Raw genomic sequence first — 20,526 nt, 5'->3', positions numbered from 1 at the left:
GCCTGCAGCATGCTAAATCCTGCATTGCCTCAACTACAGTGTTTGCTGATGCTAAAGTCGCGGGAAGACAGGCACACCGAAAGATAACTGAAGATTCTGCTGTGTAGAGTTTTTAGGCGGGCATTTAAGCTGTCCTCTGAACTACCACCAACCGGCCTCGGCTATGAACATAAAACATGTTTGGGCTACGTGTGTGATTGGCAGTAGATTACTTCCTTTTCAACACCTGAGAAACAACATTCCAAGGGGCACTTTCTTGTCTGCTCGTCTCTGACAGGTATTGCAGCAGAGAAGGCTGAGAGGCCGTCCTTGCTTTATGCTCACCTTCAGTTTTATGCTTCTCTGTCACTCTCTGTCTCTCTCCTGGTTTATCAAACACAACCTGTCAGTCAGTCTTTCTAAAGCTCACCGGATTTCAGTCAGCGCGGGCTCAGCCGAGAGATCTATATGTTTTCTCTATCCATCCGTACACCCAGTCTAACCATTCGGCTCGGCCCCTTCTTCTCTCCATCTCTCCTTTTTACCTCCCAAACACACACTCACATACTCACCTTCAAATAAACACAGTCTTACTTCTTAAGCTCTACCTAAGCCATACTCCATGTCTGTCCGTCTGCCTTTCTCTTTGTGTCGCACAGATGACTTCAAGTCTGAGCTGAGGGAGCAGCTTCCCCTGATTGCGGGGTCGGCGGCAGCAGGAGTGGTCTTTATTGTTTCCCTTGTTGCTATCTCCATCGTGTGCAGCAGGTAACCACATTCCCCCTCTATGTTATCTTGCAGTACATGCATAAACTGCTGCAAAGTTATTGACTTCATTGCTACGTTTGTCCCTGACAATTAAACTTGTAAGAAATGTAATTTAACTTGTTTTTTCGCTCCCAATGTTTTCCCCTTTAGAAGAAAACAGCAGCAAATCTAGTCCACTTTTGCCATTGTAATGACAGCATGTAGCTTCCTGTTGTCCTGAAGCAAATATAAGGTGTTGACATAGAATGATGAACGCCATGCTTTGCAATACAGAAGGACATATGGCGACACTGCATGAAGATGTTCGTTTTAAATCAGAATCTATCCATATATGACTACTTTGCATAAAATAAATGTTGTCAAAGTAAAAGTCAACAGTGATACATCTAAACAAATGTGTCTTAAAATTACTGCCATTCTTTGACACTGAATCTAATCCAGTACGGTGTTTTTTTGAGACAGTCTAATACCAATATGGACACATTTCCAGGTGAAACTTTGGAACACACAGCTGCCTCCATAAACACAGCTGCCTCCATAAACTCATAGAGCATTTCGTAATAGCAATCACATTGACAGAAAGGAAAGCTAAGTTGACATATTTTTAATGGAATATTCTATTTCACAGAGAACCTAACAGCTCTTATTTTGCCCTGTTAAGTTACTTTAGTCAAGCGAGTTTCATTTGGCAGCAGTTTGACACGTTGTCATATTCCTATCTTGCTCAGCTTTAAATATATGAAAGTCGACTTTTCCGCAGTGCTGTGTGCAACTCTGAGCAAGTAAAGTGTTCATCAAATAGGCCAGGCTCTTTTGATGCTGAGGCAGAAGAGACACATGAAAAGCAGAGAGATCCTATCAAGGTCTAATTAAAAATCATCTCATTTTCATAAACTTCATTTGCCATTGCTAACCCTCTGCATCTGATTCAATTTCAGCCACGTCATTTTCGGGCCATACAGCGAAACATGAAGAGTAATAAGGCCTCGTTTACACTTCCTTTCATCCTGTCGTTTCTCTCTCTTCTCTCTCAATATTCATTGCTCCCTTAGGAAAAGGGCATACACCAAGGAGGCGGTGTACAGTGACAAGTTGCAACATTACAGCACAGGAAGAGGTGAGTCCATCCTAATGCTTAAAGCCCTCATATAAGCCAGTGGTTTTAGGTGTTCTCCAAACATCTTGGGTGCTATCAGGCAATTAGCATGATTGTCTCTTACTACGTTTATGTTGAAAGCGTTCTAAACCAGAAATCCGAGGATCGTGCTGCGCAGGTCGAGAAATCTCTTTCCTGATTGTCCTCGTATCATTGATATTTGCTACACTTCCATTTTCCCTTTTGTCCAGTCCTCTGCTTCTGTCATATCATGTGTTACATAGGAAATGTAGGTAAAGCATGCAATCTTGTATATAATACATGAATGAAAATGAAGTGAGGTAAAAGAGCAAATTACCTGAGGTAGCAGGCATCCGTGTGGATGTAAATGACGTTTTCCTTCCTTTAAACAATGACACTGACTTACAGTCATCTCTCAGGGCTCTTATAATAGCTGTGATTTAGTCATGTTTCAACCCCCCCCCCCCCCCCCCCTCCTCTCCCGGCACCGACTGATGAGCGGAAGGAGCCTGGAGGGACACACATATAACCTTCCACACGCACACTCACACACATACACACAAAAAGGGGTGTGTATGAGATGTGTACCTCAACTAAAAGCCCCATGTACTGCCGACCTAGCCGTCTGAAAAGGGGGCTCACTCGAGGGGATAGAGTTGTGTTGAGCCTGACACAGCAAAGCATTTCAGCACAGTTACTTTGTGTCAAAGCTACAGCAGTGTTATCCGGGGGCTCATTAAACCTGGGCAGAAGAGAGGGTTTTGTCACGGGCTATCTTTGGGGTAACCAAATGCAATTAACATGAGTGGTGAAAATAAACAAAAGATCAGAGTCACTTGCAGCCCTAATCATAAAAAGCGTGGAGAGGAACAAAAATGCTGATAAGGGATCCTATTCATAGGTTTATTCTTTCAACCTTCACACCGCCAACACTCATGAAGTAATCCCCCACCCCATGATTCATTATTGTCTTCTATTCTCTCAAGATTTGACTGGCAGTTTTGTAATTACAGTATTCAACACAACAATTAAATAGCGCAGCTCAGCCAATTGTTTATGGCGAAGCCGCCGAATAATGCGTTGCCGGCTTTCACCCGGCTGCCTACTGTTCCAGCTGTTGCCGCACACCTTAGATGATACCTCCTCATTCCCAGCCCACCTAACGTGACAGGCGTCAAGGGGGGGGGGGGGGTTGGTGCTCATACTGTAAATTCAGTAGTACAGCGCGATGTAGTCATGGATGTGAAAATGAGACCTCTAACATTACACCAAACGCTGGGTGGGATGTCATGACAAGCAGATTGGAACACAGGCATAAGCACACACACATTATTCCCCACACATGAATCAAGTGCTGCTTATGTGGGTTTAAGGGTTCCTGTTTTGTTTTAATAGCACACAGTATCGTCAGCGTTCATCCCAACATGCTATACTCACCTCACTGCATCAGAGCATATACCTCTTTTCTCATCTCTTCCCTGTTATTCTTTCCACACACAAACAACCTGTCAACCCCAGCTAATTAACAGAAAGAGAGTTTTCTTAGAGCTGCATGTTTACTGTATGCCCTAATGCTTCTCTGCATATGACTACCAACACATCCTTGAATCACTAATGTTCGAGCTGCGTTCGTCGCTTTGTAGCTTCAGCTGTTGTTTGTACTCCAGCATCTTGTGCTCACACTGACTGAGGATGGGATTTGGAAGCCCATTTAACAAATCTAGTTGTTAGATGCCAAATATGTTTATACTTCAGTTGCCTCGTTTTTCTTGCAGCAGCATACTGCATTCGTACACGGGGATTCAGTGAGTAGGCTAAGGCATGAACAGAATTGTTGAGCAGCAGTAGAATACTGTGACACTTGTCATTGCCCTTCAACATCCTAAGTGTTACAGGTCAAACCTCATTCCTGATGAACCCAAACTGACATCTATACAAATATGATTGTTTATCCCATAGCACTTTTAGATCCCCTCTGTGATTTCCTGCAAGCTGCAGAAGCTGCAGTGTGAGTCTGACAAATGATTTACTGACATCAAACGATGGATAATTAGTTTGTGTTTAGAAAATAAACTCATTACACTCACAAAGCCACAGAATAGATTAGTGTGCATCTCGTGCCAACGTGAAATGGGACTGATCTCACTATAGGTGTACACAGTGTCCTTCAATTGTGCATGTTAGCTTTTCAAAGTGGATAATCACTTAAAATATATAATTACTATACACTGAAATTGCTAAATTACAAATATTGTCAGGGAAAAAAGGAGTGAGGAGATATTATGTTTCTTTGGTAAAAGATTAACATTTGAAATAATTCATTTAACTACAAAAGATGAGCATTATTGAAGCTACAGTTTCACTTACTGACATTGCTGCTTGTCTTTAGGCAATAAGAGCATTCTGTGATGTAGGACCAGTAATTTGATTGTACCCATTGCCAGTAATAGATTAATGTTAGCATTACTGCCTTAAGGTTGATTTGTGGATACATTAGGGCCATTCAGTAAACGACCAGAGCACACTAATAACAGGGTAAATGCTGGACATTGGTGAAAATAACATGGTTAAGTGCAGTGCAGTAAACTGTAATTTATAATTAAGGTCAACTAAATACCTTTAACCGTTTTAGAAATCGTGTCCATAGCTCAAGGATTTTGTTTGGATTTATAATCCAAATTCATTAAATGTGTGAGTGTGTCCACTTGTCTCATTTATGTTATATGCAGCCATGTAATTGAAAAAGGTATGAAGTCATGGTATGTGTTATATGCCCATGAGTCATTGCAGCAGTCATGCATTCTCTCTCGACAGGCTTGCTGTTTTATATGTTGGATAAAAATAGAAGTGACGTTTGGATACATTTGCTTCATACACTCAAATGAAGGAACTATGAAATATTAAAGCAATAATCTATTTTTTATCTGATGGCCAGAAAAAGATGAGTCCAGTTAGCCAGGGCTGCACCAGAAGGAGGGAGGGTAGAGAGATAAATTGTTTTCATTTTAAATTATATATGAACGTGGGCTCTGGACTGTGAATTAGAAAGTAATGGGTGTACGTATATGGACGTGTGTGCATGACATTTTAAGCGCATGTGTTCTCTTTTATTTATTTATTTTGCACGGCTCCCTGCTGAGATTTTCAGTACCACCCAGTGGTGCTATGTGAGCATTTTATGGAATGCAAAGCTATAAACCCTCTGATGGATTAACTTGAATCCAATCTGTATGGAATCTCTAATGAGCAATTACATTCACACAGATAGGGTTCAAGGCAATTAGTGCGCTAACTAGAATCAGCTTCTATTCAAGAGCGAGGTGAGGCACCTTGAGCCCTCCAAGACCAGACCTTATCCTCCTCATGTCTCCTGAGACCCCTCCCACTCTCTATGTGGCTTATGCAAATGAGCAGACACAAATTGACATGATGGAGATGGGTTTATTCCAATCATGGCTGCCAGGGTTTTGACTAAACAGCTTTGAGAAAGAGGGCTGCCCTTGGGTGTCACTGCAGAAATGATGATTTGACGTCTGCTTGCTCGCCGTAATGCCGTCTTGTGGCGGCGTGTATTGAATTTTGTTTACAAGTGTTTTTCGCCACTTCTCCCCGCCCGGCCTGTCAACACTGACAATCTCTCCTCCGTTTGCAGACATCTCCAGTCTGTGAACTGAGTCACCTATTGCAAAACATCATAAAGAGCTAGTTGATAGCGCAGTGGTTTTATCTGTTTATGAGCTCCTACAGGGAAAGGCTGTGGGGAAATTGGTTCTACCACTATCAAAGAGCAGAGACTGCTCGTCTAAAGGGTAAAAGGGTAAAATCATTTGTCTACATTTACATTTTCTATATACCCTCATCCCTTTATCTTTCTTTTCTGGTCTATTTCGCCATTCCAAGTACTAAATCCTCAAACCACCATTTTGTTGTCTGTTCTACTCGCAACTGAGGCCTGTCTCTCAGGAGGACAATAGGGCAAATAGAGTTATCATCATTTACAACTGTTAATAGCTTGTAGTGATTGTAAGTAATGCTGTGTCCCACTGTGATTTAGCCTACAACTTGAAAGGCAATTGCATTCATCAATTCTTAACACTAGACATTAGCCTAACAAAAAACATAGAACGGTGTCTTTTTTCTGGAAAGCTCATTGAGCACTTTGGTTGTTCTAGAACTCTCTTTGCGAGCCGACATGTCTAACTGCCCCTCCCCACTGGGCTGCCCGACCCACTTCTCAGGCTCCCCGGGGATGAAGATCTACATCGACCCCTTTACCTACGAAGACCCCAACGAAGCTGTGCGAGAATTCGCCAAGGAGATTGACGTCTCCACTGTCAAGATTGAGGAGGTCATCGGTGCAGGTATGGAGAATGGAATGGGTGCTATGGAACAATCTGTGTGTGTGTGTGTGTGTGTGTCTGTGTCTGTGTGTGTACACACACTTACGTGTGCAGGTGTCCCGCAAGGTGAATGTGGATTGCTATATTTTCATGTGTTTCTGCACGTAACATGTGAATACCTGTGTGTTTAGCCTGCATCTGTTAAAGGTCGTAAAGCACAGCCCTTTTGGCTGCCACATCAGATGGGAACATGTCAAGGGCCTATGTCAAGTGCACTAGCAGCATATAGGCCAGCTACCTTGGGAACTAATGGCATTAGAAATAACTCAAGCCTCGCAGCCTATTCCCTGGGCTTCTCTGTTTTTGGAGCCTAGTGTTAGTCTCTTGCATGTTCTGGTTTGACCCTTTCATTAACCTTACATGCAAAATAGGTGGAGATATTTTCTGTCATTTCCTTATTCAATGTTCAATTGTCTGTTAAAAATGATGAGCTGCTTATTAGGGGCTGATTGCATTTTAGTACATTCTGAGCATCTGGAGGTTAAAATAACATCAGCTTGATATGTCCATGTGTCTCCAACATGTCTTTTTCCTACAGACAGGGCACACCTTGAATTTTTTTTTACAACAGGAAGGGCATGCTGATACCATATGTTTTGGTTTATTTAGAGGTAAAAATACACCTGGTAATGGGACTGGGCTTAGAATAGATCCTGTGGACCGGCCTACCCAGCAAGCTAGGTGTGAGGAAGTGACAGAGATAGGATAGGGGTAAGGATGCAAGGGGCCTAACTAATTAAAGATTTCCGTTTCTGTTGATTTCACTGTGTGGTGTCTCGGCAGGACACGAAGGTGGTGATAATTAATCTACCAGATATTTACCAGATAGTGCTTGCCTGTTATTCTTTCACTGGGGAATACGAAGACACTTGGCTGGCTTTTAGGATTGATAAATAGTGGGAGTCAGAGGAGCGACACTGTTAGGAATATCATGAAGGAGCAACACTAGAGGAGTATTGGACAACACACAGCATGCTTGATATAGATTAAATAAAGATCTATAATATCGGCCAAGAGACTTGAGATGTAAATAAGCTTGATAAATGAATAGATTTGGATCTCATCAACTCTACTAATCTTTTGTGTGATCACTTTTTCATCAGACAAAAGTAGATCAGTTCTCATTTTTGACAGAGCAACCACTGAGCACCTCTCCCTATTTCCCCTCTAGGTGAATTTGGGGAGGTGTACAAGGGCCGCTTGAAGCTGCCTGGTAAGCGGGAGATCTATGTAGCTATCAAGACCCTAAAGGCGGGCTACGTGGAGAAACAGAGGCGCGACTTCCTGTCTGAGGCGTCAATCATGGGCCAGTTCGATCACCCAAACATTATCCGTCTGGAGGGTGTAGTCACAAAGAGTCGTCCAGTCATGATCGTCACAGAGTTTATGGAGAACGGCGCCCTTGACTCATTCCTCAGGGTGAGTAATATGTGTGAACTCATAAATCTACTATGTATACAAAGTTGCAAACATTTATATGGAATGATGAAAAGTCCTGTTCATGAGTTGAATAGAAACCTTGCATTATGGAAATGAGATACTAATTGGAAATTAATTGTTAAAGAGTCCCAGAAAAGGAGTCCAAGCTAAGAATCCCTTCTAATACAAATTAGAATGAGCCAACGGAGAATATGTTTCATGACAATGAACATGATTTCAATCATTCTTAATTTGAAAATGTCCATTAGTTAGCTCTATCAGCCTTTAATTTCTCTATTAATGCTTGGAGCTTTTAATGGACTCTTCACTCTTTCTTTTATAGTCAGACATACAGCTTAATCAATATTCAACTCGCTTTTTTCCTCCTTCAATCTCATGGATTGGTGTTCTATTCCACTTTGATCTAGGGTGGGTTTAAAGGGGCTCTTTGAAGTTGGCTTTGCTAACCGCCACATCCGACTTGTGTTTCCATCGATCTCCCTTACCCTCTTATTTGTTACTGTGTTTCGGGGGTTCAAAGCTTGCTCTTCAGAGCATTCACAGAGGGGTAGGGGCACCATGCGTGGATGCTGAAGAGATGGATGCAAGTCTTTTCCTCTGGATACTAAGAGGATTTGAAAGGCAAAAAAGATCTCAGGATGTCATTTTTGTAATAGCAAAGTATAAACAACAAATGATTAAAAAACGAGGGGCAGGAAAAAAACAACTAACCTTAGATAGGTGGACATAATTACTGGCTTTGACAAAAAACGTTGCTCCAACCTCAAATAGATGGGAAAGCCGGTAGATTAGCCTACTTGTTTCTTATGTACATGCCAGGTCTAATAACACATTGTATTCCCATTGCCACTGAATGAGCATGCACCCTCTGGCTGTGGTAATAATGATATACTACAAAATCTTTTCTGGTGGAGAGTCCGACTGGTTAGCCTGTCTGAAGAAATCAAAATGACATGTTGTCTGTATACAACATCAGAAAACAAATTTATTTCATTTATTTTGCACTGATATTTTCTCATAGAAAATTTGTATTTCTTTGAAATCACAACATTCAAGCCCGGAATTTCCAGTCAACATATTATCTATGATTCAGTGAAGAATCAACATAATGAGTTTATTACCATTAAAAAGCAGTACTATTACCATTTGCTGACACCTCCATATCCTCCAGCTAATCTCATTTATGTTAATTGTGACAAAGTTAATGTATAAATAACTGCTTTTATTCGTTTTGTCTCTGTCCTCTAGCAAAATGATGGTCAGTTCACGGTGATCCAGTTAGTGGGAATGATGCGTGGGATTTCAGCTGGGATGAAGTATCTCTCAGAAATGAACTACGTCCACCGTGATCTGGCTGCACGAAACATTCTGGTCAACAGCAACCTGGTGTGTAAAGTGTCTGACTTTGGCCTGTCGCGCTACCTACAGGATGACACCTCTGATCCCAGCTATACCAGCTCTCTAGTGAGTACTTGTATCTTTAACTTTATTTCAAGGGCCATAGGTAACATTTTCTTTTTTACTAATCTCGTTTTCATCTGCATGCAATGTATCATTTAAGTGTCCAGTCAATTTGTTATTGACATTTACAACAATCGAAACCTGTCGGTCTAATAATCGTTGTTGCTTCTATGACGTTGTCTCATTCTTTTTGAAGGTCTCGGCAACCTTTCACCTTTTCAGTGCCTTTCATTTTATATTAGCTGTCTGTCTTCCTCATCATCCTTCCTCCTCTTTCCTATACTCTGCAAGTCACGGACCAGAGGTCTGTCACATCTTCATTAGTGTGGAGACAAGCCTCCTCTGGGAAGGCTCCTCTCTCGTTGACATGCCCAGAGTGCAGAGAAACCAAAGGGCATTGCGGCCTCTCAAATTGACAGCTACCACCCCCTCGCTCTCCCTCCCTCCTCTCTCTCCCTCCTCATTCATTATTACTCGGGCATCATGGGAGGCTTTGGCTCCTCATTAACTCCTCCACACTACAGATCTGTAATTATTAGCAGCCATCGTTAGTTCATCTTCTGCCTCTCCTCTTCCTAATTCAAAACACACTCCTACACCCTCGCAAACACACGGCACAGGTCATTAGGACTCCCGGCATGCCCGAGTTCGTGAGAGTGTTTTTTATTTTTTTCTGTGTGTGTGTGTGTGTGTGTGTGTGTGTGTGTGTGTGTGCAAGCATATAATGATGATGTGTATCTGTGTGTGCAGTCCCATGAGCAGGAGTCTGGTATCATGTCATTGGCTCTGCTTTGATACTTTGGTGCATAAAGTAGCTTATTTTACTGTCAATATATCATATGTGTTGGTACATTTTGATGACAGCAAGGTTTTGTGCACGCAAAATTGGTCAATATGGATAAAGAGCATGGTTCTATATTATTATACCTAAAGGTATCTATATATACTGTATATATATATATATATATATATATATATATATATATATATATATATATATATATATATATACATTTGCTAAATACCACTTACATTGTATGTTAAATATACATAGTCACTGAACCAACCATGTCCTCTATTTTACCTTTCCTCTTATTTTGGGTCAGCAGCCTCCAGTGACTACACAACCTATTGTAACAGTCTTGCTTGGGAGTAGAAATCTTTCTGAAGATGATTTATTGTATACACTGTGAATTTACAGCATTGAAGTAGCACTGTATGGATTATGAATAAATATGAGTATATTATGCTATAAAAAGAGCCTATTCTAAAATTAGTTTCAGTGTTATTTCAACACATGCAAAACTTGAGATCAAAAGTATACAGTAAAATAGCCTGTGAGTCAGTGCTACACAGGTACAAAAAAAAGAGTTCTCAAAAGAATTTGTCTTCATCAAAATGTTGGTGAACAAACAAAACACACAAAGTACTTTACTTCTATTTTATTTCCTTTTAATGTGGCTGAGGTTAAGCAGAAACGAAGGTTATGATATTGTTAACCTATAAGCACTGGCAGAGTCCTCTACTGGACTCTGGGTAATAATCTTCTCCAATCACAAGCAGGCATTCGTCCACTGAAATGTGTCTGGCAGTTCCCACTGTAGGAAGCAGGCACCCATTACTGGGTGTTGCCTTCTGATCCCCTTCAAGAACTGCTTCAAGACAAGGTGGCCACACACCAGTTGGCTGCTGCACACACTCTAACAGTGGCATTAGGCAGCCCTCTATCCACCAAACACTTGCACCAACGTTTGAACCTTGACCACATTGCCTTGTACAGGCTATTATGGATCCCGTTCTTGCTGCTTTGATGGTCTGCACAACCTGTATAGATAGTCCAGCCCTCCTCAGCTTTTCCCTCTCAGGTGCCAAGCCTGGAGAAGATGGCCCAGGTTGGTCAACAGGCCTATCGCACCTGCGTCCTGATACAGAACCACCCAGAACTGGTCCAGGGCTGGGCTGCCATCATCTGAGTCATTTCTGCCTAACACGGCGACGAGCAGCAACTTGGGGCTACCAGACTGCCTCACTCTCTCCAACAGGAGATTGATGAGTCGGAGCAGCGTAAAGCAGCTTTGTTGGGCATGCAGGGAACCATAGCGGGTGGTGGGTGTTGCGTTGGTTGTTGAACATATCCACTTCTGCTTACCCAAACTATGACCAAATCCGCTTTTCCACCTTGGGGTGAAGCCTCCACTTCTCTGGTAGTGTTTTTTCTCTTTGCGTCCCTGTTCTCTTGTCCCAGAATGTGGAGAACCTTCAGAGACAACAAGTTATCTAAGGCCCACAACCACAGGCTCACCACTTTCCCCAAAAGGGCAGTGACAGACTGTGCTCCGCCCTGCCTGTTGATGTAGGCCACCATGGTGCTGTTGTTTGTCATCACTCATCACTTTCTTTATGCCCACTTGCTTCAAGGGTCTGAAGTGGTGGAAGACCAAGAACACTGCCAGTAGCTCGAGGAGGTTTATGTGTCGGTCCACACACCACCACCGCTCTCCCCAGGCAAGATGTGGCTGTAAAACCATGGCAGAGAATGCTCACCGGCTTGGGTGGAAGCAGCGTAGACAGCTGTAGGCAATCACGTCCTGCTGCAGTGGTCATCACTAGCGGGAAGACTCGAAAGAGAAATGTCGGTTGTGGACTTTCACGGGATGCTGATGTACCGGACACAGAGATATTGACGTCGTCATTATCTACAAACTAGGGTGGTGTCTCAGCAGGGATGACCGGAGCAGTGGCAGAGCATCGGTGGCTGGAGTGGGGACCTAGACGGCATCGATCTCCAGCTTGCTCGCATTACATCAAAGCATCACATTCAAGCATCGGAGGTGATCCAACCGCTGCTGGCATCGAATCTTGGGCAGCGAGGTTCTTAAAGCGTTAACTCTATCGGTGGAGATGAGCAGTCAGTGGCGAATGTATAGTTGCGATTGGAGGAGAGTACAACCCATAGATTCCAGCATAGGTTATATGCAAAAACACAAATGCACAGCAAAACAGTGTAAGCAATTGGCAGGTGGTAGCCCAGGGGTGAACAAGAAGTGTCATAAGGGCCAGAGGAGACATGACTTCACATTGGTGTGGCTAGGAGCTAATCGCTCCCAGGAAGAGCTTGCTTTGTATCCTTGACCCCTCTGGGTAAACCTTGCTGAATGGGTCGAATTTAGCAACAAAGAGGAGTAGCTCCCTGTTGTCTGCGCTGCTGAGCTTGCTAATAAATCGGGATGTAAAAGGTGTGGATTGGATCATAGATTGCACTCCGCATTTTGATGTTGTTTAATGCAAACAAAGTCTCCTTGAGGGCATTATCTGGAGAGTCAATAGAGCAGTTGATGTTTGAAGTCGGAACCTAGGGAGCTGTTATGATGGTTACACACTCAGTTTTTTTTTCTGTTTTTTTTTTTTTTACCGATAGAGATTTTAAAACAAGCACATCAAAGCTTTGGCTGTGCTTCACTTTCATACTGAGTGCTGCCTTATTATAATAGGCATCCAGACGAAATCTTCAGTGCTATTTTGATTCCTTCCAAATCGAAAGAGCAGTTTCATTCATATCACATAACCAGAGTCCGTTAATATGCTTGTTAAAGGCTTGAAGAGAAGTAAATAGCGTCCATCTAATATGACAACAATATGATAATATGAAGACCTAGCTGACGTTGCCACAGACTTTCATTTCACCTGTCCTCCTAAACCTTAATCCCCTGTATTCAGGGGAACATGTAAACAAGTGTGTGTGTGTGGTGTGTGTGTGTGGGGGGGGGCGTACACAGAGTCCTCCACAGGGTCCTATACTGTAATTAAGCAATGCATGGTGCCCTTCACTCCTTGACTTCTTCAGCTATGACCTGACGCTAGCCAATCAGTGAGCAAGGCTGGCGTGGCAGACAAGGCCGGGGAATCTGGAAAATTAAATTGCTGACATGCAGTGATTTACATCCCCATCGACCTCCTCCTCCAGCAAATTAATCACCTCTTTCCCTCTACTGCTTTTCTAATTTTCCCTACAATTCGAGGCACACCAATTACAGTGCCCATGGTGTGATGCTGGATGTATGGTTAGGGGGACATGCTGGTAATTTTGTTAACCCTGGATGTGGGTTCACTCTGGAGCATTTCTTTTTGTAGGTTTTAGAGAGAAGGGGGCTCTCGTCTCTCTCTGTTGGCTGCTAACCAAAGTCTGATTAATTAGGACAACGCTTGGACTGCAATGGTATTGCTTAGGTGATATATGCTAATTATTTAGAAGACTTTAAAGACTGCATTTCCTTGCAGCGTTGGCTTTTCTGTATACTTGCATCACTGCATGATTACATATACTGTACATGGTTGCATCGTTTAAGAAGTTACCCATAGGAGCATGATCACAATTCCAGTTGAGATGTGAGTGACCCTGCTTACCTGACAAAGAAGAGGATTGATTTATAAACACCCGGCGAACCGAGAAGACTTTCACATTACTCTCTTTATTCAACAATCCATCTGTCTAAGGAGCCATCCATCAATGCATCCATTTCTTTCCTTTTCCTCCAGCTGTCCCCTTCTTTCCCATTTCAAGGCTTTTCCCGCAACACAAAGGCACATCAGAGCGGCATACTCAGTGTAGATGTGACGAATGATGCTGTCTGCGGTGGTGATGCGTCATATGTTTTTTTTGTGTTTTGTGGTCATGGGTGAGTGAAAGACAGAGAACTGGGCATAGCCACTGGGGTTTAATGTTAGTTTGTGGCTAAGATAAAAGAGCAAACGAGCAATATGAAATTTGTGTGTGTGGATATGCTTCCAAAATGTGGCAGGGCAGGTGAGAGTAGTGTGTCAAGTCTATCACAGCTTAGCCACAATACCAGAGTGAAGAAGACAGGTATGGATCAGGAAATTCTGCTTATGCCTCAACTAACAATTTGAGACGTTTGTCACTGCCTTGCATGTCACACGATGTGTACTGTACATTGTGACTGAATGGACGTGTATGGGGCTATATGTATGTGTTTTTAGGTGTGTGTGTGTGTGTGTGTGTGTGTTTGTTTGTTGTATGTATCATTGAGGCTGAGAGGGGTTGAAAGGCGAGGTCACACAGAGCCAGTAACAAAGCTCATCCGTCAAAGCCCTGTGACCTGAGTGACATTCTCGCTGCTCCGCTCCAGTGCTCACACTATGTGGATTGCGCTGTTGTTTCTGTCATTTGTCTGTTTTCTATTTGCATCCTTTACCCCTCTCTCTTTGGCTTCAGGCCTATGCACTTTTTTTGGCTTGTCTACTCAACTAGTAGTGAAATATTTATGCACTGCAAGTTAAAGGGACAGAGTCTCTGAGTAAACACGAAGGGAAATGGGAACATGGCAAAAAAGGGGACTTTTTCTGATGTATTAAATTTGTATGAAATATTTATATATGTGTCACCACGATGGCCACAAGTTATGGCACTGCTGGCCATATCCATACATCATAACATACAGCAAGGACACACCCCAAAATCTCCCCATTATCACAGCCAATTTCAGGCAAACAGCAAGTTCATCTACACAAATATTTAGATGGAGATGCACAAACAAAAACATTTAATATACAGATAAAAATATTGTGTTTTGTTATTAAAATGTAATGTGAAAAAGATTTGGCAAAATATGTGTTAAAAAGCTGTTTTCACCAAGCCGCTTACAGTGCTTACACTATAAAATGACCAACTGTCAATATATACAGTATCTCACATTTGCTGTTTGGTTTACACTACGCCACATGGCGATTCCACACTACAGCATTGTCAACAATGGGTATGTGCCTCACTGTTGGTAATATTAATACATTTGAAGATTCTTTTTTTCTTTATTTCCTGATATAGGTAAAGGAAGATGTACTCCAATGATTCTCTTTGATAATGCACAGAAGTCGAACATTCTCCCTCCATATTTCCACAAGCCTAGGTTTACTGTAGGGTATTTTAATGTTCAAACCTGTGTACACATGTGTTGTTCCTGTTTTTAGCTGGAACAAACTCTCAGTGGCTATATTTTGCAGTTGTAGCACGATATAGTAGCAGTTGTGTTGGAAGAGAATCCAGGGCTGATATCTCCAAATGTATGAGTTGGTAATTGGTTTGAACTGGATGCCACTCATATGAGATGTGTGGTAAGAGCATCAAAACAATTTTCAATGTAATTGTTGGCATTTCCCACGTACCCTGCTGTTTCCAACTCCCTTATTTAAGCTGGAGGAAGGCGTTGACTAGTACATGCCAGGTACTTACTGTCATCTGTCAGTTTCATTGGGAGAGCACGTAGAGAGTTTCACGCTCTACTGCACAGATTTTCAACTTCCCCACCCCACATAAGTATGAGTCACCACTGCAGCGACGATGCATGATCCCTATCTGGCTTCCCACTCGAGTGTCCTGCCAAGCTAAAGTCGCTGATGCTGGAAATAGAACCACAGTCATGCGAAATACTAAACATGCACCCTATCCTGATTTGTTGTTATCTCCCGTTTTTTTTATTTTTTTTATTGGAAGCTAATTAAGTTGTTTCCAGGCTAATTTTATTCAGATTGCAGAGTTTAATTTGCTCAGTCTTGGGTTAAATATAGCAGCAAACAATTTCCAGGACTGGAAAAGAATATGAATATGGAGGAGGTGTAGGTTCTGAAAAACAGAAGGAAAGTAACATGATCCATACTTGGTCCCTGCATCAAAGTGGGAGCAACCATCCAAAGCACTCCACCTTGATTTATACCTTCTGTCGTGTTTGCCAGAGTTAGTATAAGGTGGGCATTGATTCGCCATCTGCGGCTGTTGGACAGCATTTGCATCTGAGCAGGATTCACAACGAAGGAGTTTGTGTACAACTAAATTAGTGTAAGAGATACCTTCTTTGTTGGTGAGCCTGTGTCTCCTTATGAATAATATACGGCAGACTGCAATTAAAAAAAATTAGATTTAATCTGTTGTTTAACCAAAGCAGTAATTTCCAAGTATAAAGCTTTTTAGTACCTTCAAAATAAAAGTGTTGACATGACAATTTTCTTTTTCATATTCTTCCAAACTCAAAAGTTAGCATTGTGCCGGTTCCCTCGACAAAAAGCCAATGGGATTTTTACATCTAGCTCAAAACCCATTAAATAAGCATTGACTTCAAGACTAAGGAACCGGAAGTGCAAAAATGCTAATCCATTTCCAAGTTTTCAGGACTAAATCCTGCAACACTCCATCAAATGCTGACAAGAATGGAACTGCTGTGTCCTGCACTACATTTTCTTTACCAAGCCAAATTGGTTTTGTAATTGTAGTTGAAATGCTTTGGCATGAAAATATGGTTTACATAATCACTTTTTTACATGTTTTTCCGTTTTTATGGTGAAATCAGGGTATAGCAGTCAGCAGTCATAACACCAACTATTATGCAGTATGACGGTAGCAGTTGTACCAGTCATCAATCTCAAATGTTTAGCTAGCTACCATCAATTTTGCTGAAACTACAACTGTCACTAGCAGCTAGCTAGCTAACTAAGCTAACGTAAACTCTGGAATCTAGTAATTAAAGGTGACAATGAAGAGTATTGAAATAGTAAGAGAGTCATGAACATTTTGTTAATGACATCGCAGAAATGTTACACACATCTTTAACTATGTATTATTACATTATTGGGAGTATTGAAATAGTAAGAGAGTCATGAACATTTTGTTAATGACATCAGAGAAATGTTACACACATCTTTAACTATGTATTATTACATTATTGGGATGCATTTGAACTGGTGCACTAAATTACATTATTATCTTATTTCTCAGTTAAAGCACACTATTTAAACAATAAGCTAAACCTGAAACAATTTTGTTGGTGTATTTTGCTTTTACTTATACTGTAACCTGACTGGATTTCAGTTCCTTTCAGTAATTCTTTTTGAAATGGGTTCAGGATGCTATAGAACGTTCCTGGCAATATGAAACACAAGTATTTTAATCTTTCTTTTTCAGAAGTAGAGCAATTATGGGGGGCTATTCTGGGTGTGCATAGCATTCTTTCAGTCCCTTCTGTTATCCTCCCACACAGTATAGAGACATTTCCAGAATTCGTTTGTTAATCAAATCCAGAGACAAAACTATTTCCAGCCTAATGTGAGACTGTCTGGGATCTTTGGAACATAAAATAAAACTTTGACAAATGCTTTCCCCGAGTTTTGCATGACTCCAATGCATATATGGTATACATGGTGAAAGACATGTGTCTTTCTCTCCACCATACATTCCCAGCATCTCTGTCACCAACCTCCACCCCTTTTTGTTCTATTTTCCTCCCCATCACTCCATATCACTCTCCCTCTCTTGGCTTCTCTCCATCCCACTCTCTTTCTCTTCCTATTTGGGCAGACATCCAGGGCAGATCGTTGCTCTCAGGATTTCATTAAAAGGATGTTGATGGAGCACTCTCCCCAGCCTAAGTAAATGTGCTCAAGTCCATTTGAGTGTGCATTGTTTGGAAGTGGATAACTGAAGTTGGAGGAGTAAAGGAAAGGCGAAGTGAAGAAGGAACAGGAGAGAAAATAAGACTGGGATTAGGATATCTGCATATTTGTCTTCCAGATTAAGGAGAAAGTTTACTTGGAATCTCTAAATAGCTTCCGTGAAGTGAAAAGACTGAGCAAAATCAAGACCAAACACTGAACTCTTCTTTTTTTTATTTACAGTACGATTATCTGGGACATTGGTGCGTTGACTAGTCATTGTACTCTGACAGGTATATTTCCTTCAGATTTTGCTTCATTCTGCAGCAGCATGTCAGTGACAGTCTACATGAAGATATTTGGCACTTTGGTGGATGAGCAGCTCAAACCACTGCAAAGACATGACAGGTGTTTCATATCCTTGCTATGTGTATCAATGTCTATACGCACACGTTATTGGGCAAAGAGACCATTACAGACACCAGTAAGTACACACATTATTTCACCACCACATGTTTATCCTTCATCTGGTGGACCTGGCTGTCACAGGAACATGCTCGTCTCAACGTGATACCTCTTAACCTGACAGTCGCACTCCAGACATGTCGCTAGCTGTCACAACTGGTCACTGTCTGACACAGGTGGTCACAACCAGGTTGAGCCAGTACTGTAACTCTCATTCTGGTGACATTAGGTTGACAGCACACTCCTGTTTCTGCTCAAGGTGTTCTAGGTAGGAGTTCTCTGAGCAAACATGGTTGGATGTGTTGTCCAAATGACTAATGTGGAAATTTAGTTGAACAAAAATGTGCAAGAGTTTTTATTTTTGACAGAATATGGTAAGGTATCTTTGTGGCACATTTATTTCAGGTTTACACCCCCTCATGGCCACTCACTTTTTCCTCACAGTGCCAACATTTATCAACCAGAAAATAGACCCATCCAGTATCTCTGGAGAATCAGGCACTCTATGTCACCCACTTTATTTATTATCATGGGAGTTTTGCGATGTGTCACTTGATATCATTACAGATTGCTCCTCTCAAGGCCTAGAAGTTCTGCAGCTGCAGTGACTGTGCTACATTCTGGCTTATCTACACAAATTCTGAGTTAACTGTCCGAGATAATAGCAATGTGTGAATTCAGTTTCAGGGGCGATATTTTACTTCAAGGCAAACAGAAAACAGCTTGTTCAGTAGCCAGCACAATATACCATATCCAAAGAGCTCTTCCCATGCTTCGAGGCACCGCAAAGCACTCCTGCTTTTGTGTTGACTATAGGTCTGTTTTAATTCCCATTATCACTTCTACTACCCCCCCCCCCAACTCATTCCCTGTGGTATTAGCCCTCTTTTTACTGGAAAAATCCAGCTCCAATAATTTTTATTATGTTTTTGCCTTCTTCCCTATATGCATGAGCTGTTCAGCACTTCATGTTATTAAAGCAGGATTTTGGCAGAGCTTTCATTGGCCCACAGCAGTAATTACTAAGGTTTTGCATAGCTGCCTCTGACTCACTCGCCTTGGAAATGTTATTACTAAAGTCTTTCTCATTGGAGGCGCACAAGGACCTTCTTGTGAAGCCTGTGTCTTTGCTCAGGCCATTTCAGCGACACTCAGCTCATATCCAAAAACAGGGTCTTGGGGCATGAGACCAGATGTACAGAGCAAAAGAGGGAGTAAGCGAGTAATGATAAAGAGGGAGCCGTAATAGAGAGCATTTTGCTTGGAGCAGCTATTTTCTCATGTTATTCTGTGTTTATTTCCTTGTTTTTCGTCTTATGTATGTTCTTCCAAATAAAATAACTGACTTGAAGCATTGCCCCTGACAGAGTGACAGATGAAGAGGAAGGGGATTGGCCCTTTTGTTCTTTCTCAGCGATGATATTCGGCTTGTACCCGTGTAGCTCTAGTTTGCCCTCAGACAAAAGAAAGGGCAAGAGAAAGTGTCTTGGGGTCTTAGTAAAGATGAAACGATTCAGATATGAACTAGTCTGAGGTATGAGAAAAGCACTGAAGTCGTTGGGGCTTAGATTATTGATCTCTTCCTCTCCGTACTTCTTTCTTGTTCTCTCATTTTCTCCGTCGGTCACACACAGACAACCACACACTGCACCAATCGCCCAATTCATTCAATGCTTCATGTCTTCTTCTCCGCTGGCTCGTGTGCTCATTGAGAGCTGAGTGTTGCCTCTGCGTCTAGCCGTGTTTCCTTATGGCAGTCTTCGTTCAGGGTCGGGTGTTAAATCTCTTTTCAGCGTCAGCAACCTCGCAAAGGTCAAACCCAAAAGAGGTGGTCGTTAATGAGCTCAGCCTCTCCACCTCTGCAGTGCCATGCAGCACTGACCTGTAACACCTCCATACGTGTGTGTGTGTGTGTGTGTGTGCGTGCGTGCAGTACACATACAGAAATACACGCAAGTAAACCTGTTTATGATTAGCGGCGGAAGGACAGTTTTTTGTTTCTCAATCTCCTCACTAATCTCTCATTTCCCTCTCCATCTCTATCTCTATATCCCTCCCTCTTCTCTCTCTGAGTCTTCTCTTACTCTCTTGCTCTCTGAGAGTGAGCAGAGAACAGGGTGGTCTGTGTAGGTTGCCTTTTGGGTTTGGGTTTGTCTCCAACAGCGGCTTATCTGCAAATGCTCAGATTCAGCTAATTGGCATTATTAAACTGGTGGCAAGCTCACTTCAGATAAAAGAGGAGGTGCTGTTGGGGGGTGTTCAGAGTGGGTGTGCACAATTGCGTCTGTCTGTGCCTGTGCATATGTTCCCAAATGTGTGTATATATATATATATATATATATATATATATATATGTGTGTGTGTGTGCATGTGTGTGTGTGTGTGTGTGTGGAATATTAAACAAGCAGCTGTCAATTTCAGTCAACAGGGCGCGTGGCATGCCTGAGGCCCAGGTAGCCC

At 42.1% G+C, this 20,526-nt stretch overlaps 1 protein-coding gene across 2 annotated transcripts in view; it reads left to right on the top strand.

Moving 5' to 3' along the window:
- The window catches only part of ephb1 (EPH receptor B1), a gene marked incomplete at both ends in the record, with an annotated part of 137,100 nt that overhangs the window by 112,013 nt on the left and 4,561 nt on the right, over positions 1-20,526 (top strand). The window contains 5 exons of one of the 2 annotated variants that reach the window (XM_079173575.1): positions 639-747; positions 1,800-1,864; positions 6,037-6,225; positions 7,436-7,683; positions 8,953-9,168. In XM_079173575.1, the coding sequence (XP_079029701.1) occupies positions 639-747; positions 1,800-1,864; positions 6,037-6,225; positions 7,436-7,683; positions 8,953-9,168 (827 nt within the window). The remainder of the gene's footprint in view (positions 1-638; positions 748-1,799; positions 1,865-6,036; positions 6,226-7,435; positions 7,684-8,952; positions 9,169-20,526) is intronic. The other variant, XM_079173576.1, reaches the window with a different exon arrangement.

The sequence above is a fragment of the Pholis gunnellus genome, assembly GCF_910591455.1.
Source record: "Pholis gunnellus genome assembly, chromosome: 14".
Taxonomy (NCBI): Eukaryota; Metazoa; Chordata; class Actinopteri; order Perciformes; family Pholidae; genus Pholis; species Pholis gunnellus.
The sequence above is the reverse complement of the archived record's forward strand: the minus strand, read 5'-3'. Positions and strand labels throughout refer to the sequence as shown.